At 36.4% G+C, this 23,447-nt stretch overlaps 1 protein-coding gene across 1 annotated transcript; it reads left to right on the top strand.

The window, feature by feature from the left end:
• The first annotated feature begins 9,081 nt into the window (after positions 1 to 9,081).
• Positions 9,082 to 9,474, top strand: LOC101415267 (small ribosomal subunit protein uS8-like). The gene has a single exon (XM_058298042.2). It carries the CDS (start codon positions 9,082 to 9,084, stop codon positions 9,472 to 9,474), a length of 393 nt encoding a protein of 130 aa, XP_058154025.1.
• The last annotated feature ends 13,973 nt before the right edge of the window (positions 9,475 to 23,447 follow it).

Raw genomic sequence — 23,447 nt, 5'->3', positions numbered from 1 at the left:
ATTGAAATTGCTCCCTGTTTCTGTTGTGTTTCATTGAATATGTGTCTCATCGATAACCTTAAGTCTCATTGGTTTATCAAATATACTTTAAAGGTAAAATGTTCCACCCAGAAAATAAGTTATTTATGATTGAAAGCCTTACCCTTGTTAGGAAAGATTTGTACCTGACATTCGTGACATCATTTGAGTCAAAAATGGTAAGTGACATCATCAGAAAGGCATTCATAAAGCAGAACCCAGATGCTTTAGCGATGTCTATAGATGAGAACTAAAAATAATCAATGTATTTAGAGTTAAAACAAAAATATTCTTTCCTGTACATCCATACATTCTCATACTCACTCTTACTGAAATCTCAGAATTCTCAAAATGATAAATGCTACCAGTTAAAATAAAAAGACCCTAACATTTATTATAAATAGTTCCTATTTTCTGACTCATTCCTGGAGTAATTGGGGATAATGGTGCTCAGATTCTCTTTAATTCAATAGTAGACCAGGAAGAGGCACCTAGTCCATCTAGATTAATTCTAAGTGAGAGTTTGTCAGTTCTTGCATTAGCTTTCAGTATTTGACCATTGGTCAAGAACACATTTGATTATTGTTTTTCAAAGAATCTGCAATGAAAGACATACTTTAGTTATCTGTTTCTGAGTAACAAATTACTCTGAAATTTAGCAGATGAAATCAATCCACATTTATTACCTCACAGTTTCTGTAGGCCAAATATCTTGGAGCAACTGAGTTGGGTGTTTCTGGCCTAAGGTTTCTTTTGAGATTGTATTCAAGCTGTTGGCTAGGACAGCAGTCATCTGGGGCTGGGAGTTCTGCTTCCAAGCTCTCCTGTGGTGGTTGGCAGGCCTCAGTGCCTTGTCTTCTGGTCATATACAGCACTTTTTTCCCATGTGGCTTTCTCTGTAGGGCTACTGACCACATGGCTTTTCCAACTCCAGTGGTTTTGTAAGTGACATAACATCATTTCTGCCATATGCTACTGGCCATCCAGACCCACCCTGGTACTATGTAGGTGGGCACTATATGAGAGTATGAATACCAGGAGGCTGGGAACATTGGAAGCCATCCTAGAGGCTGGCTACAAGACATTTTATTCCTTTTAAAATGCCCATTCCACCATGGACTGAACAGATATATTTGTAATCCTTATTTATGCAAAACTGCTTCTATAATTAGGTCTAAGGGTCAGGAAGAACAGGGATCTTATCTTATTCACTGTTGTATTCCCTTCAGCTAGCAGGATATTTGCCATGTAGTACATATCTAATGACTATTTGTTGAAGGAATGAATAAATGAATGGGTCCTATTTTTAAAGGAGTTTTTGAAAAGAGAACCCAGAACATCAAGTTACAATACCATTTAGGGATTTGACACCTTTGGATCAGGATATGTTTAGGAATAACAGAACTAAATCCTTTATGCTGACGTTGAATGTATTTCCTCACATTAAACTTTCTACTCAGCATGCAGCTCCTACTTTGTGCCAGGCATTGTACTATTATACAGTACTAGGATTACGCAGATAAATACACACACACACACAGAAGCCAAAGAAGAATTAGGAACATAACTGCAAAACCCCTTTTCAGAGGAGCCTTCTATGACCAAGCTCATGCTACCCTAACTCAGTTACTCTCCAGCATATTAATCTGTTTTTATTTTCTCCATAGCACTGAACCTACTTGAAAATTTCCTACTACTTTACATCTATTCCCCTGGTTTTTGTTTGTTTCCAGCCTGTTCCACCCTACCTTTATCACCACAGAATGTAAACTCCAACAAAGTAGAATGGATCTTGGTTGTCATTCATTATTCTGTTTACGAGCCTACCTAGAAATGGGCTTGGCTCATACCACTAAATACATATTTAATGAATACTATTAACCAGAGGTAAGTTGAAGGCAAAATTGAGTCTAATACTCTTCTATAATTCCTGTCTCAGTCTATCCATGACAAGACTTCAAATTCTACTTTGTGTCATTAATGATTTCACTTAAGATCTTGCTTCTCAACATGTTGTTATTGTTTTTAAATCAACTTTATGTAGTATTATGTATATATATATAACAGAATATACATATTTTAAGTGAACAGTAAGATGAGATTTGGTAAAGGTATACTCCTCCAGTGTAACCACCATGTAAATCAAGACAGAATATTTCCATCATTCCAAAAGATTTCTTTGTACACCTTCCTAGTTAGTCCCCACCTCCACTCCTAACTCCAGGCAACCTCTGATCTACTTTTTTTTTTTTTAAGATTTGTTTATTTATTCCCATCCCCCCCTTTGCAGCTTGTCCCTTTTCTTTTGCTGCTCGTCTCTGTGTCCATTTGCTGCATGTTTTTTCTGTAAACGCTTGTCTCCATTTTGTTGCATCATCTTGCTGCGCCAGCTCTTTGTGGCACACGGGCCGTCAGCTCTCCGCGGTGCACAGGCCAGCCTGCCTTCACAAGAAGGCCCTGCGAACCCAGGGCCTCCCATATGGTAGATGGGAGCCCAACTGATTGAGCCACAGCCACTTCCCCTCTGATCTACTTTTTAAAATTATCATTAGAGAACTTGTGAGTTTACAGAAAAATCATGCATAAAAAGTGTGGTGCCTTTGTTACAATTGATAAAAGCACATTTTTATAATTGTACTATTACATATAGTCCATGGTTTAACTTAGGGTTCACTGTTTGTGTTGTGCAGTTACATGGATTTTAAAAACTTTTTTTATTCTAGTAACATATATACAACCTAAAATTCCCCCTTTTAATCGTAAGTATATAATTCAGTTCTGTTCATTATATTCACAATGTTGGGCTACCATCATCATTACCAATTACCCAAACTTTCCCATCATCTCAAATAGAAATTCTGTAAATTTTAAACCTTAACTCCCTATTCCCTACCACCACCTTGTCCCCTGGTAACCTATATTCTAAGTTCTGGCTCAATGAGTTTTATTCTAATTATTTTATATCAATGATATCATACAACATTCCAACCTTTGTGTTCGGCTTATTTCATTCAACATGTTGCCTTTATCCATGTTGTCACATGTATTAGAATTTCAATCCTTTTGGGGGCTGAATAATATTCCATTGTATATATTACATTTTGTTTATCCATTCTTCTCCCGCTGGATACTTGGGTTGCTTCCATCTTTTGGCAATTGTGAATAATGTCACTGTGGTGTGCAAATATCTGTTCAAGTCCCTGCTTTCAATTCTTTTTAGAAGTGGGGTTGTTGGGTCATATGGTAATTCTGTATTTAACTTTCTGAGGAACTGACCAACTGTCTTCCAAAGAGGCTGCACCGTTTTACATTCCCACCAGCAATGAATGAGTGCTCCTATTTCTCTACAACCTCTCCAACACTAATAATTTTCCTTTTTTTTTTTTTATTAATAGTAGCCATTCCAGTGGTTTGAAATGGTATCTCACTGTGGATTTGATTTGCTTTTCTCTAATGACTACTGAAGTTGTGTATCTTTTCATGTGCTTTCTGGCCATTTGGTTATCTTCTTTCAAGAAACATCTATTCAAGTCTTTTGCTGATTTTTTAAAAAATTGGTTTGTTTTGTCTTTTGGTTGTTGATTTGAAGGAGTTCTGTATATATTCTGGATATTAAACTCTTATCAGATATACGGATTCCAAATATTTTTTCCCATTGTGTAGATTGTCATTTTCTTTGAAGGGTAAAGTCCCTTGAGGAACAAAAGTTTTTAATCTTGATGAAATCCCATTTATCTATTTTTTCTGTTTTTGATAGTGCTTTGGGTATAACAAGTCTAAGAATCTATTGCTGGAAAGCGGTTGTGGCTCAACTGATAGAGCATCCACCTACCATATGGAGGGTCCAGGATTTGATGCCCAGAGCCTCCTGACCCATGTGGTGAGCTGGCCCACATGCAGTCCTACCACACACAAGGAGTGCCATGCCATGGAGGGGTGTCCCCCGCATAGGGGTGCCCCATGCACAAGGAGTGCACCCCGCAAGGGGAGCCTCCTGGCATGAAAAAAGTGCAGCCCTCTCAGGAGTGGCACTGCACACATGGAGAGCTGATGCAGCAAGATGATGCAACAAAAAAAGTGACACAGTTTCCCAGTGCTACATGACAAGAATACAAGCAGACACAGAAGAACATGAACACACAGTGAATGGACACAAAGAGCAGACAATGAGAGGGAAGGGGAGAAAAATAAAGTAAATTAAATTAAATTTAATTTAAAAGTAACCTATTGCTAAGAAGTGGGAGAGGCTCAACCAGTTGGGTGCCTGCCTACAACATGGGAGGTCCCAGGGCCTCCTAAAGAATACAAGCAGACATCACATTTGCCACAACCTGCTGCAATAAGCTAGATGCCACAAGCCAGCAGACTTGGCGGGGAGTGGATGTAGCTCTAGCTATTGGGCACTTGCCTTCCATGTGGGAGGTCTTGGGTTCAGTTCCCAGTGCCTCCTAGAGAAGACGAGCAGCCATAGTGAGCATCAGCTCTCCATGTGTGCAGTGCCACTCCTGAGAGGGCTGCACTTTTCCAATCTGGATGCTTTTTATTTCTTTTTTCTTGCCTAGTTGCTTGGGCTAGAGCTTCCCTTACAGTCTTGAATAACTGTGGTAACAGTGTGTATCCCTGCCTTGTTCCTGCCTCTCAACATTTTGTTCATACTTGTGTTTCTTTTCTGAGTCCCCTAGCTTTTTAAGCTCTGGAGCCACAACATGAACACAATATTCTTGTGTCTGTTCAGTGATTCTGCTGGTACAATTTACATTACCTATTAGTTTAGAACTAAATGATGTCAATGAGAGTTTTGCATGAACAAGAACTACAAATGAATCTGTTCAAATTAAATATAAATTAAAGAAACATTTTCAAGAATATTTGTTCTAAAATTATCTGCTTTGCCAATAACCTCACATAAAACTATTTTCCAGTAGTCATGGAGATAGCAGGTAGCCCATGAACCAAAAAGAGTAAAAGTAGACCATTTCTTTGGAGTTATAAAAATTTGGTTAGGAGAAGATTTTTTTAAAATTAGAGATTTTGGTAATTTTTAACTCTTCATTTGTAAAATGTCGTGGGTAGAAGAAGGCTGAAAAGACATTTAATGAGGTCTATTCTGTGCTAGGCATTGTGCTGAGTAGTTTATATACTGCATGAACTCTCTCACTGGATCATTAGAACAACACTGCAATAACAATACTAGTGCCCCAATATTACAGCCTAGGAAACTGAATCTCAGAAAGTAAAAGGAATCAAAGTCCTAGAGGCGGCAAGTAGAGCCCTTAAATCTCCACTCTTCTGACTCCAGTGCATCTCAAGATCATGAAGTAGTAATAATTGATTGCTCAATCATTTCTCAGATCTGATTTCAAGTATTTCCTAACACATAGTCTGGACAACTGTGGTTACATAACAAACAGAGGAACAGTACTCCCAAAGTATGTCTTGAGTAGAGGACATTATCCTTGAATGTTAGTAGATGTTATCTGGAAAATCAAAATAAATAATTTCCAGGGTAAGTTGGAGAAATTTTAAGTTAAACATAGCTAAACAGATTCAAAATAAACCAAAACAAAATACCTCTGGCTCTCACCAGTGTCTTTATTCTGTCAGTTCCCAAGGAATTAAATCCCAGTATGGTAGTACTGGTGTTGGGTGGGGAAGGGTGGCTGAGTGCACTAAACTTCTGAAATTTATTTGATCATATAACAATTTCCTCCTGGCAGAAGTCTCTTGTAGTGTTCCTGTATTGTCATTTGTAAAATACTGGTATAAATTAATAGAGCAAATACAATGCAGCATTTTTGAAGGAGTTTACTGCTAGGTCTGCTAATTATGCTGTTTTGCTATCTTCACATGGATATGAAAGATGCTCTTTTATTTTCTAAGTAAAGGTTATAGTAAGAATAGTGATAAATTATGTCAATTTAATATTATCTGAAATGGTAGTTGGAAGTCTACTTCTCTCTCTCCCTTCTCTTTCCCCGCCCAGTTCCATCTCTGTTTTTGTATTCTTATCTGTGCTGCCCTAAGTCTATCAGTGACAGACACCCAGGCCCTGATGAGCCCAATGAAGATACTGGCAGAATTGCTTCTCTCTTGAGTAACAGGAATTTACCCTTGTTTGTTCCACAAGAGATTTGATAGTTCTTAAGTCACTTATCAGTTCTCTCAATCAAATGTTGGATTAATCAAATTTCAACAAAACTAAACTAAACTAAAAACTTTAAGTGTCAACATAAAGCTAATAGCATTTTATTTTGCCAGGCAAGAGCATAAGTACAAGAAAAAAGTTGGGGAGGAGTAGCTTCGACTATCATATCATTTTATAGAAGAATACATTTAACAACAACAAAAAAAAGCAGAAAAGTCATATATTTAGAATAAATTCCATAAGCTAAACTTTGTAATCACTTCAAAAGCCATATGTATGGTATGTTTGTATGTATTTCACAATGTGCTTCAGATTTTGAAAACTTTTTCTGTATTGGCGCTTGACTGTGTACCAAAATTGGGAAACTATGATTCTAAATAACTTGAGCCCTAAAACCAAAGTACAGATTCACAGCATCTTATTCAATACTCTTGGACTTTTTCAGTATGGAAAGATAATACATAGCTTATATACTGTGTACTACGCAACACTCCAGAAAGTTCTGGGGTAGCATCCTGGAATCTAATACAGTAATATTTCTGCAGTGAAAAAAAAATGGGAAATCACACAGAAAAAAAATGGAATAAGTACAGTTTTTTTTAAAGACCTATTATTAGTTCAGATTAGGATATACTACCAAATGACTTACTTAACTTAAAAAACACTAACTTTTCATTTTCAGAGCATTTGGGGATGTATGTCATCCCCCTCCTCTACTGCCACCTGGATTTGGCTTTCCATCCATTTAATCTGGCCCTGTTTAAAAAAAAAAGTTTATTTTCTGTCATCTATGCTTTGTGAAATTGACCTCAGCTGTGTCTTATTGTGTCTATATGTAGTCTCCTTTATGATTCTGAGTATAGAATTTAGCAGTAATGGGTGATATGACATAAAAGGAAGCTTCCTTCCATAAAAAGGAAGATTCCTATTTCTTAACTCTCTTTGGTTGGGGAGAGATAATAGAATGCCATGTTGTAGAAGATTATTTCCATAAGTACACTTAAGAATTTTCTGTGAACTTTGATTAAAAAGAGGTAGCATAGCACAGTGGTTAAGAATAGGAAAGCATTATGACTTTCATAGGTGTTGGCATTTTTGCCTTCATGAGCCCCTTCCTCCAAAAAAAAAATATACATGTATATGTGGACACACAACATACATGTATAATTACATTTTACCACTGCATGGCATAAGGCTGAATATAATATAGGCTGGATTCATTATTATGTATTCATCATCATTTATTACAATCATTTTTTTTAAATTCTGATTTGAAAAATCATATTAAAGCATGTTTCAGGCCCCTACGATTCTCATCAGTTCACAGCATTGGGCTATGTGCCTGACAGGTAAGTCAGCCAAGAACACAGACTCTGAAGCCAGACTGCCTTGGTGCAAATCGTAGCTTCTCTATTTACCAGCTTTATCATCTTGGGCAAGTTAGCTTTTCTGTAACTTCATTTCCTCATCTGCAAAATGGGGATAATAAAATACCTACATGGCAGAGTCGATAAGAAGTATTAAACGAATTATCTTTTGTGAAGCACCTAAATTACACAAATCCATCCTACCCTCCCTCCCTTCCTTCCTTCCTTCTTCCCTTCCTTCCTCCCTTTCTTCCCCTCCCTCCATCCCTTCCTTCCTCCCTTCCTTCCCCTCCTTCTAGTGTTGCAGCAGAAATTCCCATGAATAGAAATGAGCCCTAGCCTAGGAAGACAAATAATTAAAAAAAAAAAAAGTTGCATTCAGTTGACAGACGATGGGGAGTGGAGGTGGTGGCAAAAACATTCACAGCATTATTAAGTGATTCACAAGTAGGGAAGTATCCCATTCAGAAAGAAGAAGGAGCTCCACCAAGGGAGTGGAAAGGGGAGGCTCATATAGGGCAAAAGTGGAAGCAAAGAAGGAAATGTTCTGTTTGACTGATATTATGTTTCCATTTTACATGGAGAGGGGTCTTGCAAAATGGAATGCAGATGCACATTGATTAGTGTGGCATATTACCATTCTGATAAGCTATATCTACAGGATCAAAACTAGTTTTGCCACCAGATGTTGCTTATCAACAACTCTATAGAGTGTGTTCCATTTTCTTGAAAAACCCCTGCAGGCTAATTGTTTTTGTTTTCTGGAAAAGCCCTTCTCAGAAAAGGTCTTCTTCTGGCAATGTCCAGTGCAGATGGCAATTTTATTTTATTTAGCAGGGTTCGTAGTGAAAGATAAATTCCTGAGACCAGATTGCCTGATTCCAAAACTTGGTACTACCACTTAATAGTTGTGTGATCTTGGGCAAGTTGTTTAATCTCTCTAAGTCATACGTCCACATTTTTAAAATATAGGTAATTATAACATCTAGCTTACATCTGATACACTTAATAATAGCAGCTATTAGAAGTTATTTTTTATTTCTTCTTGACTTCCAACTACCTGTTTTACACTGTAGCTCTTCCTTATTATTACCACCTGTTTTTAGAATTCAGAGGTGCTGGCCTCACAAATGCAGTTCTATGGAGTGGCATCTGTCCTCTTTGAGACAAGTCGTGGGAGTCCTTCCCTCGATCCAAAGTGCATGCCTTACTCTGTCTGACTGCCCTAACTAATACCATGCAATGACTGGCTGAAGCAGCAGGAATTTACTGGTTCACAATTTTGAAGATAGAAATAGTCCAAAATCAAGATATTGGCAAGGCTGGCTTTCTCCCCCGCAGATTACCATTCTGGTGCGGGCTACCAGCAATCCTTGGAGCTCCTTGGCTCATATTACTGCCTCCCATTTTATGGGACTTGCAAGTTTTCTTCATTGGCTTCAGTAATCCAATTAAGGCCCGTCTACTTCAGTTGGCCACACCTTAACCACAAATAACAGCTTCTTAGAAAGGTCCTGTTCTCTTTTTCGGCCATCTTTCCGTGCCGCCACAATGGTGCGCAGGAAAGTCCTGGCTGATGCTCTTAAGAGCATCAACAATGCCGAGAAGAGAGGCAAACGCCAGGTTCTAATCAGGCCGTGCTCCAAAGTCATTGTCAGGTTTCTAACTGTGATGATTAAGCATGGTCACATTGGCGGGTTTGAAATCACTGATGATCACAGAGCTGGGAAAATTGTTGTGAACCTCACAGGGAGGTTAAACAAGTGTGGGGTGATTAGTACCAGATTTGATGTGCAACTCGAAGATCTAGAAAAATGGCAGAATAATCTGCTCCCATCCTGTCAGCTTGGTTTCATTGTATTGACGACCTCAGCTGGCATCATGGACCACGAGGAAGCAAGGCAAAAACACACAGGAGGAAAAATCCTGGGATTCTTTTTCTAGGGATGTAAAACATACATGCAAATAAAATGCCTCCATGGGAAAAAGAAAAAAAGAAAAAAGAAAGGTCCTATTGCAATGGGTTCACACCCACAGGGATGTAATTAAACTAAGAAGGTTTTTGTTGTGGTATATAATTCAACCTACCACAGTGCATAAGGGAATATAAGGCTCAAAAACAAAGGAAATTCTCCAATATAAATATAAACATTTTATCATTATAAACTTAGCTTTCTCTCCATCTTTTCACTAATTCCCACAAACCCAAATCCTTCCTTAATGTGTATTACCATTTCAACCGTTATTAAAAAGGGGAGCAAAAAAGAGGATGCAGGAGTGAAATGATAGGTTCAACTTCCAATTACATTTGCTGTTAATCATTATATACATCATTGGTTTTCAAGAATAATGGCCATTACCCAGAATGACTGAAACAACATTTAAATGCAAGCCCATCCCTAATATTTTCACAACCTGCCACAAAAGTACATATACCTCATGCCCATAGATCAGCACAAGTTTTCATCCTAAGCCTGACTGAGTGCTGGAAGTCGGAAGAACTGGGCACTGCCACTGTGAGCCAGAGCTGTAGCTGGGCAGGACAGGGTAGAAGCCAGTCCTGGGAGGCTGGACATGCCTTAACCCAGGATGGGGACTGTCCCCATCCAGCTCCTCAGGGCACCTGACTGGCAGGTTCCAGTTGCCTTCACCTCACTTTCCCCACTCAGGGTCTTCAGGCAGTTCTAAGCATCTACCAAACCTAGACTACCAGAGGAGAGGGGAAAGAGGGAGTGCAGTGACCTGGGGAACCCAGTCTGTCTAGACACTCTCTTTGGTGTGATTGGATACAGCCAAGTTTTTTAAAATGCCACCGCTCTCCCTCTGTTTTCCAGGGTAGAGGCTGTGGCTTTGTCCTCTCCAGTACACACTCTTGGGCTCTCAAGCCCCTTCTTTTGGCTTGGGAAGGCATTCTCTCCACAATTGCCTCTTTTGTGATTCCCATTTATTCAATACATTACCAAACTTGAAAACTCTCTTATGTGACTGAAAATTAAAAAACAAAAACATTGGCTTTGTTTTTCCAAGTGTATATGTGAGGCTTGTAAGACTCAGCTCAAAAGACATGACTGCTTGGATGCTTCATAATTTTCTCCTCTGCTTTTCTAATCTCTCACCATTTTAAGAGCAAAGAGCAGAAGGGAATGCATACATATATTTGATATTCATAGTCCCATTGTAATAGTTGGCTTGTGTTCAATAATAATCACTAATTCACTGAAGTGGCGATATCTTTATATCTTTAGTGAAAGAATTACAAAAAGGGGAATTTGTATTTCCTATTTGTTAAAGTTAATACAAAATCTAGAATTTAGGAAATGGCTGTTAATATTGTGAAGAGATGGCTTATACTACTACCAAAGATTTACTTCTCAACTGAAATCATATATATTGGTATAATAACTGGGTCTATTAAAAAGAAATGAGAATTTAAAAACTAGCGGTATTTTAGAGTAAGTTCAATTGTATATACTAAATATTTAAATACATTTAAAAAATATAAAGGCAGGGGAGCAGATGTGGCTCAAGCAGTTGAGCACCCACCTCCCACATGGGCGGTCCTGGGTTTGGTTCCAGTGCCTCCTAAAGAAGATGAGCAAAGACAACGAGCAGATAGACTAGGGATCCTTGGGGGGGAGCGGTGCAGAGGGGAGGGGCGAAATATAAAGGCAGAAGGAGAGAGAAAAAAGATTTATGATATATTTGGTTATATGATATTTTGATTTTTTAACTTAGAAGACCAAAGATTGTTTCTTTGGCGTTTAGTTGTAAAAACTTCATAGAAACTTCACAAGATAGGCTGCATTCTTCCGTGGTATTATCTATTTTGTTTTTATTGTATTTGTATTATTGCTTCTTTAGGGAGAGGGAGAAAACTCACTTTATTAGCTAAATATTATTGCCCTTCAGTAAGTATAAAGTATAGCCAGAAAGTTTAACTGAAATAATTCATTTAATTTTAATCATAATATATTTCTTCAAATGACAAGTAGATAGCCTAAAATTATATTCTAGACTTATTGCTTGCTCCAGAACTTTGTGGAAGTTGCTTAATGATGTCTCTGATTCAGTTTTCTCAATTATAAAATGGAATTACCACCTTCTTCTCTTTTCCTTCCAGCTGAGAAAACATGTAGACAAATCCAAATATTCAGCATTCAAGTGAAATCCTTTCTTTTAGTCTCATTGAAGTATTGCAGACAATTCTCACTGATAAAGGTTAACCTGCGAAAGGAAACACAATGCATATTGTGTTTATACAGAGACTAGACTGGTTTCCAGCAAACATTCCAGAACTTTAAATTCAAGAATGCTGGAATCTTGATATTTTGGGTCTTCGGTTAGCAGTTGGCACATGTCTAACAGAAGCCCTAGAAAGGTGCATATTTTTAAGATAATTATATATAAGGCAAACATGTATTCCTTGTTTTTAGTGAAATGAAGAGAATATATAAACTAAAGAATGATGCTTATTTCAATAACACTGCTATTACCTGAGATATTTTCAGATCTCTTCTTTGGTAGATGGCATTAGTACTGACAGCACATTCTTTTTGAATGATTTTAATTTAAGAGAGTCTTTGAGTATGGTTTCTCTTCTTTGAAGCAACTTTAACCATTTAGAGGACAGCTTTGTGAATAAAATGAGGTGGTAATATTTCTTTGTTCAAATATTTGGTGTGAGTTTAACATAGTAACTTTGAGACTTCTTATGTAACTCAAATGGACTCCGAAAATAATAAGAAAAGGGAATTCTGAAATTGTTACTTGATGAGAGAATCATCATCACATGAATAGCAGTGAGGGAGGTGAAGACTGGCCTTCTTAGGATATTTGTCTAAAGTCCAGGCAAATGTATTTGGGAAAAAATATCATTAGAAAAGAAATTTCAAATTTGCAGAAGCCTTAGAATCTCCCATCAGAATCTTTTTAATTTGCATATGACACCACTGAGAATCAGAAAAGTTAAAGATATTTAATCTACTACATAGAGTTAAGGTCAGAACTGGGACTAGAGAATAGATACTTGACATAGAATAGAGTTATTGCCCCAGGATTTCATCATGAATGATAAATTCATTGGGGTGTCTCTTTAAATAATTCAGCTTATTCAGAGGCAAATCTAATGAATGTTTAGTGAGGTAGATAGATAAGTGTTAAAGAATGCTAATTTTTAAAACAGTTTCATCCATTGAGTTTGTAAAAATACATTTGAGATGTGGCCAGTCTCGAAGCCAAACTCAGCATGTAAATGCGTTGCCTTCCCCCCAGTGTGGACATGACTCCTGGGGATGAGCCTCCCTGGTGCCGAGTGATTACTACCAAGTACCAGATGATGATGTAACTAGAAAATTACCTCGAATAAAAGGTTCAACTCGGGCCAGCAGAATATCTCAGTCTACATATAATACCAGGAATTAAAAATACTTTTTTGACCTGAATAAAAGAGGGAAATGGAAAGGACAAATGAGTTTACATGGCTATGAGTCTCCAAAAAGAGCCAGGAGGTTAGCAGAGGGTTTGCCTTTATGCACACCTGAGCAGAGTCTCAGAGACAGATAAAGTAGATACAACCCCAGGTATTGGTTCTTCTGAGGGCTACAGAGACCCACAGGTTCTACAGTCATGGCAGATGGACTTCAATGCCATGTCAGTTGGCCCTACTTTGGAGTTTGTGTTTCTGTGTGATGGAGCTGAACTCAGACGTGATCTTTGTTCACAAGCCTCTCCTGTTAATTTTACCAGAACTGTATTTGGTGCTGGGGTTTAATGTATACCCAGGGGACTTGAATCTGGACTGACCATGTGATAGCCAGGCCCTGAGCCTCAACAGACTTCAGCTCCTACACTCTGGTTTATTGGGCTTATCCCACTCAGCTAACATGGAGGTGAAGAAGGTCAACCACCACACCAGGGAGCCAAGAGTGCCTACAACTGAAAGCAGGAGAATTATATCCAGCATCCATGTGGAATCTAAGCCCCCTCTTGATATAGATGTGGAGTGGACACAACCATTCCAAGGTCCACAGGATGGAGGAATAGAGTATGGATTAGAGTGGACTTACTGCTATTCTATTCATGAACTATTGTGATTAGTAATTGAAGAAAATGTGGCATTGGTGTGAAGAAAGTGGCTATGGTGGCTGCTGGGGGTAGGGAGTGGGAGGAAGAGATGAGATGTGGGGGCATTTTCGGGATTTGGAGTTGACTTGGGTGGTGCTGCAGGGATAGTTACCGGACATTGTATGTCCTCCCGTGGCCCACTGGGTGGACTGTGGGAGATTGTGGGCTATGATGTGAACCTTTGACCATGAGGTGCAGTGGTGCTCAGAGATGTATTCACCAAATGCAATGAATATCTCATGATGATGGAGGAGATTGTTGTTATGGGGGGAGGAGTGGGGTAAGGGGGGTGGGGGAGTATAACTGGGGACCTCATATTTTTTTAATGTAACATTAAAAAAATAAAGACAAAAAAATACATTTGAGAGCTTTAAAAATATATTTGAAAACCTTAGAGATAACCTACAGTTATCTATCTATTCTAAGAAATGTGACACACTACTTTCACTTTTTTGGAATATATAAATTTATTTGATGTATATAATTTGAACTTTCTCTTTTGATGCTTATAGCAGAGGGAAATAATTTTCATTTCATTATACAGAATTATGTTTATAGTTCATTTTCAAAAGTCATTTTTTTTTTTTTAAGATTTATTTATTTTTATTTATTTAATTCCCCTCCCCTCCCCCGGTTGTCTGTTTTTTTTTTTCCTGTGTCTTTTTGCTGCATCTTGTTTCTTGTTTCTTTGTCCGCTTCTGTTGTCGTCAGCGGCACTGGAAGTGTGGGCGGCACCATTCCTCGGCAGGCTGCTCCCTCCTTCGCGCTGGGCGGCTCTCCTTATGGGTGCACTCCTTGCGCGTGGGGCTCCCCTACGCGGGGGACACCCTGCATGGCTCGGCACTCCTTGTGTGCATCAGCACTGCACATGAGCCAGCTCTACACGGGTCAAGGAGGCCCGGGGCTTGAACCGCGGACCTCCCATGTGGTAGACGGACGCCCTAACCACTGGGCCAAAGTCCGTTTCCCTCAAAAGTCATTTTTATTGTTCAATACTTGCAGGCCCTATAATTTTCAGTTCCTATGCTTACAAGCACATTTTACATGATCCTTATTGTCATGAAAACAAATTTGATTTGAATCTGAATCAAAAAAAAATTGATTGACTCTCAGTTATTTTGTCAACATCCATACCCCTCAAGGATCTAGGAGTTATTTAGGATGTTTGGAAGATGGGGGGAGGCCTCAGCTCCTTAGTCAAGTGCAATTATGATGACATTCTTAATATCTAAGTCTGCTGAAAGTAGGTAGTTCAAGGTAAAGGAATCTTTGCCAAGTTCTTCAAGAACAACCACTCTAGAAGCCCCACATCCTTAACACCCTTCACCAGATCTTACAAACCCCTGGGATTTCAGCAAGGACTGGGGCATGGATTTTTGCTAATCATGGACTAGTTGACTTGTCCATCACCTTACCATTTAAGGCCATCCCCTTCTCTTTTTTGATGCTTCTGTCCCCAGGCACACAGCCCCCACCCCCAGACCTAGGAAGGCCTAGGATGGAAGTGGATCTTCAGGCAACTTCTGATATAGGCCTCCTCACACAAAAATTTGATTAAAAGAAACCCAAATCCTTACCACTCTTTTAGTATTGGGAAAGGGGACAATACAGATACCAAAGTATCCTTTCACATCAGTGAAAATAAAATACAAATTAATACCTCAATAAATTATCCCATAACATGCTTTATACTTTGGATCATTATGAATAGACTCTGTATTTAGAGGAATATTGCTATTTAAAAATAATGGCTAAGTACAAGTCAGGGCCAGAGTGTGTCATCCTCATTCTTAGCATTACATTCTTTCTTAGTTGGTAAAGCTAGTATTAATTACCAGCCCTAGCGTTCTTTGTGTTAGAAAATTTTAAACAGTCTTCCTTATAAATAGGAATAAATGATTCTAATGAAAACTGAAGAATTTATTTAAGTACCAACATTGCCAAATTTGGCAAGAGTTTCAGAGTCATTAAGGCATAGCTCTTGCCTGATATAGACCTTAACTCTGGTAAAGTAATCAATAAAACAATGACTAATTATATAGAAATAAACTTTATGTTATAAAACTGGGTCAGGAATTTCTGATAAAACATTACATAGGATATCTGAGCAGGTATAAAAAAATGAGAGAGTAGATTCAGGACTCAAATCTTTAAGTTTGTTTCAATAATACACTTTAAACAGTTCTTTACCTTGAATTTTCAGGTGCAGGCTCTTAGGTATGAATGTTGTATGATAGTTACTAGTTGCATGTTAATTTCCAAGAAAAAAAAGTGTGAAACTGTTAATTGGGCTCTAAATTCTCCTTATTCCACATTCTTTCTAGCACTGTTCCATCTGCAGATGCATAAAAGGGGTTTGACAGGAAATAATTTGACTGTTTCAATGTTATTAACCAAAAATATAACTAAATTCACAGGATGGATTTTACAAAGTATCATGGCAAAGTAGTCAACTTTTTTGAGCTATGATTGCATAATGAGGTCTAACAAAATATTCTTACATATTCCTTTGTTTAGACTAAGGTAATCACTACTAATCACTCAAGGAGGCAAATATTTGATAAAATTGTCAAAGTTATTAAATATTCAGAATTTCATTTCATGATGTTATTTTCACATGGCAATTCAATTTAAATGTATAAGATATTCTACTGTATATCTTTATAAACATGATCCATGAATTTTCCTTTAAGAAAGTATTTCCTGAAACTGATTTTGGTGAACAAGCATTAGAGGCAATCAGGTAATTGTTAAATATTCAGGTCGTAACAATTTTCTCATGAATTTTACCATTGGAGGCTAAAAATTGTACCATATTATTCAGCTTGATACAGACAAGAAACAGAATACAAATGACTAGTGTTTCTCAACAGTTCTACTCATTTAAATTGGTAGCATGAATGAGATAATTGTAATTTCTCTCGTTAGTAGAACTATGAAGAGTGAAGAATAATTAGTATAACGATCATATAAACATTTTGTCAAGTATGAAGTCAAAATTGCATATATATTTTTTCCAAATTCATAATGGAGGTATGGAAAATAAATTTTCCTATGATTAATTTTCACTTTTGTTCCTGCAAGTTACACTTGGTATCACAAGGCATACCTGCAATTGTATCTTTGGAAATAAAATATTTTTATATATTATATTTATATTTTTAGATATGTTGATATCTTTAGAAATCATTTGGACAGAGAATTGGTCCATTATACCTCTGGTTCCAAAGTATTCTTTAGTAAAATGATTTGGGGAAGTCACAGTGGCTCCCTGCTTTCTTAACTGTAGTGAGAGTTTTGCATGGGATGTTATACAACTAATAAAGAAAGAAAGCCTTTGCACTCCAAAAGTGATTAAAAATGCCAAAAGTTAAATATTTTCCTAGGTTGAGTATCTCCAGAGAACCATTTTAAAAGTCACATGTTAACTATCAATTATTCATTCAGTCGTTAATTTAGAATAACCATCTTGAGTCTAAAATTGTGCCAAGTATCATGAGAGATAGAAAGAGGAAGATATGATGTGTTCTTTGCAATAGGACGTTAAAAACCAAAGAGAGGACATGTCAAAAGAAAAGAAAAAATTAAAGTGTTCTAAGAATGCTATATACTTAGGGGCTTAAGAGCATAAACTCCCCCAGCTGGGGAGATTAGGAAAGGCTCGTGGGTGTGGTGGCCTTTGAACTGGATCTTGGTAGACATGATCTCAATAGGAAATTTAAGGTCATTTATTGACCTGAGAGAGAGCAATGAAGGGGGCCAGAAAAAGTTATTTGAAATGGTTAGTTTTTATACCATGTCAGTGACAGGAGAAGAGAAGGAGCCATATTTTTGTGAATTTTAAATTCTATGTTCTGGAACTTAGACTTTATCATGTAGAGAATGATTAACTATTAACTGATTTTGAAAAGAAGAGTGTCTAAAGAATAATTTAGAAAATCCAACTGGTAACATGAAGGTAGAAAATAGATGAGGAGGACTGACAGGGAGATGGTTCCAGAATAGAAGCTGTTCTGCATGTTCTTGAATGAAAGTTGTCATGGGAGTTGAGACAGTTTGAAACTTTTTGTGGACCCCAAAAAAGATCATGTTCTTGAAGCTAATCCATTCCTGTTGGTTTGGGACCCTTTGATTGGACTGGATTCAACTGGTGGGACTTTGATTGGATTTCTTCAGTGAGGCATGGCCCAGAGTAGGTCTTATTCCCCTTGCTGGATTCCTTTATAATAGCTAAACTCAAAGCAGAGATATACTGAAAAAAGTGGCAGAGACAGAGAAAGACTGAGAGGCTGAGTGAGAGAAATACTGGAGGCCAGAGCCTGGAATCAGTGGAGCACAGAGGCTCAGAAACAGGCCCCAAAGAGAGGAGGCCTGAAGAGATGGGAGAGATGAACCATATACCCGATCACCCACAGCTGAGCTCTGGAGAGAAAGTAAGCCTGGAATAGAGATCCAGAACCACCACTGCGTCTTGCCACATGGCAGGAGTCTGGGATTGCCTGCAGCCAACCTTCAGTGAGACAACATTTCTTATGATGCCTTCATTTGGGCATTTTCACAGCATTAGAACTGTAAGCTTTTGATGTAATAAATTCCCATTATAAAAGCCAACCCACTTCTGGTATATTGCATCCAGCAACTTTTAGCAAACTAAAGTAGGAGTCAACATTTTAAATAGAAACCACAGCAATGGGCTTTTATTTTCTTCCAAGAAGGCTGCTTGTCGATAACATAGCATGATGATAAGTTAATAAATTGAGGCTTTAGACTATTGCATTATTATAAGGAAACAGTACTTTTTTAAACAGAAATTCAAACATTTGGGTAATTATTTTCAAATAATGTGCTTAAGAATCACTTGGGGTTCTTGTAAAAATTATAGATTTCTGTGCTTCATGTATAGAAATGTTGAAACAGTTGGTGTTGTGATACACAGGAAACTGTTTTAATAAGCACTTCAACTATAATGATGCAGTTGGTCTGCAAATCACTTGGACACTGGAAAATATAATAATAAAAGGAAATATTTATTGTCCACTTTTTATGTGTCTGACGCCTACCTAAGTGCATATATACATTATTTTCATTTTACCCATAGTAAGCCTAAAATGTGGCTATTAATATTATTCCTCAATTTATTGAATCTAGAGGGGTTAAGCAGCACTTTGAAAGTTATAGAGCTAATAAGTGATGAATTCAGGGTATGAACCAAAGACTATTCAACTTCAGGACCCACATTAGAGAAGTTGGTGATACAAAATACTGTAACTTTTCTCTTTCCTCTTGTATTTTCCTTTTTCAAAAGTTTCAGCTGATTGGGACCAGTGCCACATTTAACAGGATCGCTTGATTAAATTTACTGTAGTAAAAAATTTCATTCCTAAGTAGAGAAAGACCAGCTGGAACATAATCAGTCATCATAGTGGGATGCCCTAGATATGAAGATGCCCATCCTACCAAGAAAAGTACATATGTACATAGCAGTAACTCTAAAATAAATATAGAAAATTTCCCTAGCATGTGTTATTATAACCATTTAAGTGGAAACATAAGAACTTTAAAGTGGGACATTGTCATTGCCTTGAACATTTTTTTCTTTCCTGTCTTAAAATTTACATCTAAAAATAAAGTCATGCTTTTGAAGCCTAAGCATTAATTGTCTAAAGGAATGGTCCACAATAAAATGTGTTAAAAGTCAGAGTTAATTTTATTTTTTTTATTTATCTCTTGTACCCAAACTACTATATCATATATATATATATACCTTTTTTCAACTGAAGGGCTATTCTTCTCACTACGTTTCCTACAATAACAGCAACAGTAGTAGCTTATGTTGCTTTAGAAATAGGAAATAAGGGGAAATATGTTATGGTCGATACTCAGACCATTCAACCCAGCACAGATTTTAATTCTCCTCGCTTTGACAAACAGGCCTAAAGAGGGAATCATTAGTAGATTTTCCCCTAAAATTTATGAAGAAATGCATATAAAACATTTCATGAGTTGGAATAGCAGTTTTTATCTGTCACCAGTTATAGTTGCCCAGCTTTATTGTTCATTGGTATTGTACATGTTCTTGAAGATGGTAACCTAGGAAAAGGTGGTGGTAGTATCTTCGCACTTCAAACTTATATAGATTTTTTTTTTTTTTTTTTTGAGGTACAGGCTGGGAATTGAACCTGGAACCTCATATGTGGGAAGCCCATGCTCAACCACTAAGCCACATCGGCTCCCTTATATAGAATTTCAATTTGCTTTTCTTATCAGCAGAGTTTTTTCACATAGTGACATTTTCCCATTACCTCTGGAAGTTAATATGATAGTGTTAGAGAGTTTCTTTTAATTTCAGACACAGTAATCCAAATAAATTTATCAAAGTTCTTATTCTTTTCCTAGGCCTTTGGAGATGGCTTTGGTTTAATGTTTTTTTCAGAACCAACCATGTGCCAAACATTGTGGTAAACTAAATGCAAGACATCATCAACCACTGGTTTCCCTTCTTTCTTTTTCATTTGTGTAGTTGTAGCTTCCTTGTGTCTTATAAGCTCAATGAGTTTATAAATACCTAAAGAACCAGGGAAAATAAAAAGGCTACTCAGTACCAAGAACAGAAAGTTTGATATGTGTTAAAGAATATATAGTTTAAAAGCAAATGGAAGAGTTTTGGAATTTCTTTACTTGTTTTTAAAGGACTCATTCATTGTGGGTGACTGACATTTGGCTTCAACACAAGACACATTGGATAACCCTTCAAGGTCCCGTTTCACATTACATTCTCTGATATACACTTCAGTACACATATTTTGATTGCCTGTTAATGTGGAGACAGACTGGGAGGTTTTTTGGGAGAACAGAGTGCCAAAATTATTATTACTTAGGATATGATTGATTATTTATCAGGAAAGCAGAGAATCAACTGAAACTGTTTAAACCAATGTACAAAAATAAAAGTGAATACAAAAATAGATATATATAAATCAATAATTTTCTTACATATAATAGAAATCCAGTTTGAAAATAAAAGGAAGAAGATCCTACTCTTAATAACAAAATATTTAAAATATCCAGTAATAAACATAAAAACAAATGGGCAGAAGTTATTTGGAAAACTACATAAAATCACTATTTTTTTTTACTTTTTAAAAAATTTATTAAATATATCACTCTTACATAGACATACATAAACAATAAGTGTATAATAGTTGTGAACTATTATCTTTCTTATACAACAAGCTCAGATAAATGGAGAGATAGCCCAATATTCAAGATAAGAATATTCAATATTGCAAAGATGAATATCTAGATGAATCTATAAACTTAGCAGTGTCACTCAACACCCCAATTAGATTTTCCTTATAAAAATAAACAATAAATATATCAAAATAGGGATATATCAAAAAATTTATGTTAAGAAGAGTATTTGGGAGTACAGTTTAAAAGTTAAGTTATATCATTATTAATTAACACCATATGATGTGGGCTTAATAATTAACAAGGAGATAATTGAAACAGAAGAGAAAATTTAGAAACTGGACCTAACATATTTAATAACTCAAAAAACAAGGAAGTAGCACTTAAGATAATAGGGAATGTAAATGTGGTGTTTAGTACTGGAATAATCAGCTTATCAGAGAAAAAACTCATAAATAATCCCCATTCTCATATCATACATTAAAAAAAATTCAAGATAGATTAAATGAAAGTAAAATCAGTGCAGTATTCTTATCAACTATGAGATTGGCAAAGAGCAAAAAGAATGATAGTGAATAAAAATTAATTCAAAAATTTGAGCAGGGAATTTGGCAAAACGTATCAAATGCTTTAAAATACACATGAACTAACAATTCAATTTGTAAGAATTTGTGTTAAAATATATATATGAATTCAGTGTATTTTTTATAGTGAAAAATTAGAACTGACCATAAATGGTCGACAGTTGAGGTTTTATTTAATAAATTAAGACACAATCATGGAAAGGAAAATTATGTATCCATTCAGAATGATAGTTTAAATGTTTGTTTCTTAATATGATAATATGTTTACAAAATTTTGTACCAACATTGTTATATGTATATAAACATAAATTTTTAAATGTTCATAAATACATGTCTTGAATGAAATACACAGAAACTTTAATAGCAGTTATCTTTTGGTTATAAGAATACTAGTACTTTTCCTTTTCTTTCATTCTACTTGCCTAAAATTTCCTGTTTTCTTTTTTTTTTAGAGATATATTCACATACCATACAATCCATCTAAAGTATATATTATTGGCTTTTGGTATAATCAAAAAGTTATGCATTCATCACAGCAATCAATTTCAGAGCATTTACGTATATTCCAAATAGAAAAACCCAATACCCGTTAGCCATCACCTCTCAATCTCTAGCCTTCCCTTTCCATACATAACTACTAATATAATTCTCTCTCTGTAAATTTACTTATATTCACATTTTAAGTAAACAGAGTCAAACAATATGTAGTACTTTGTATCTGGTTTCTTTCACTCAGCATAATGGTGTTGTCTTTTTTTTTTTTTACAGTTGATGGAAAATATTAATATATTACTTTTCCCTGAAGTCCCTAGTTTGCTTAAGTTGATTTTTTTTTGCCCATACTCTACCCTACTATGAACATTTTGTAATATTAACATACATTCATTCTAATTCATATGAGAACATTAATATATTTGTACTGTTGATCACATTGATCTTTCACAGCAGGGTTCATTATACTATACAGTGCCATGTTTCATCCTAGCTTTCCTTCTAGTGATATATACAGCCCTAAACTTTACCTTTCAACCACAATCACACCCGCATACTAGTGCTGTTAATTACACTCCCGATAATGTGCTACGAAGACATGTATTCATTTTCAAACACTTACCACCAACCTTGTTACAAATTCTGCAGAAATTAAGCATCAGCTACCCATTCTCTACTCTCGTTCTATCTTCTGGTTAACTGTATTCAAGCTGTTTACTTCATGAGTTTGCTCATTTTATTTAGTTCATATTAGTGAGATCATACATTATTTGTCCTTTTGTGTCTGGCTTTCTTCACTGAACATAATGTCCTCAAGCCTCATCCATGTTGTCATAGGCACCAAGACTTGATTTCTTCTTACAGCTAAATAATATTCCATCATATGGTTATACCACATTTTGTTTATCCATTCATTGGTTGATGGACCCTTAGGTTGTTTCCATCTTTTGGCAATTGTGAATAATGCTTCTATGAACATCAGTGTGCAAATGTCTGTTTTTGTCCCTGCTTTCGGTTCTTCTAAGTATATACTTATTAGGGGGGTTACTGGATCATATGGCAAGTTTGTATTTAGCTTTCTGAGGAACTGCCAGTCTTCCACAGCATTCCTACCACCAAGAGTGAATATGTGTTCCTTTATCTCCACATACTCTCCAACACTTTAGCTTCCTTTTTTTTTTAAAATAATGGCTATTCTAATAGGTGTGAAATGATATCTCATTGTTGTTTTGATTTGCATTTCCCTGATAGTTAGTGATGTTGAACATCTTTTCATGTACTTTTTATTTTTTTAAATAACGCTTTTTAAAATTAAAGTTAATAGATCACATAGAATATTACATTAAAAAAACATAAGAGGTTCCCATATAACCCACCTCCCACCCCCATCATTTTTGTAAATTATATTTTTTTGAAGATACACACATCACAAAAAAGGTTACATTATAAAAAACATAAGAGGTTCCCATATACCTGCCATCCCCCCACCCCACTCCTCTCACACCAACAACCTCCCCCATCATTGTG

This window comes from Dasypus novemcinctus, chromosome 5 (genome assembly GCF_030445035.2).
Source record: "Dasypus novemcinctus isolate mDasNov1 chromosome 5, mDasNov1.1.hap2, whole genome shotgun sequence".
Taxonomy (NCBI): domain Eukaryota; kingdom Metazoa; phylum Chordata; class Mammalia; order Cingulata; family Dasypodidae; genus Dasypus; species Dasypus novemcinctus.
The sequence above is the reverse complement of the archived record's forward strand: the minus strand, read 5'-3'. Positions and strand labels throughout refer to the sequence as shown.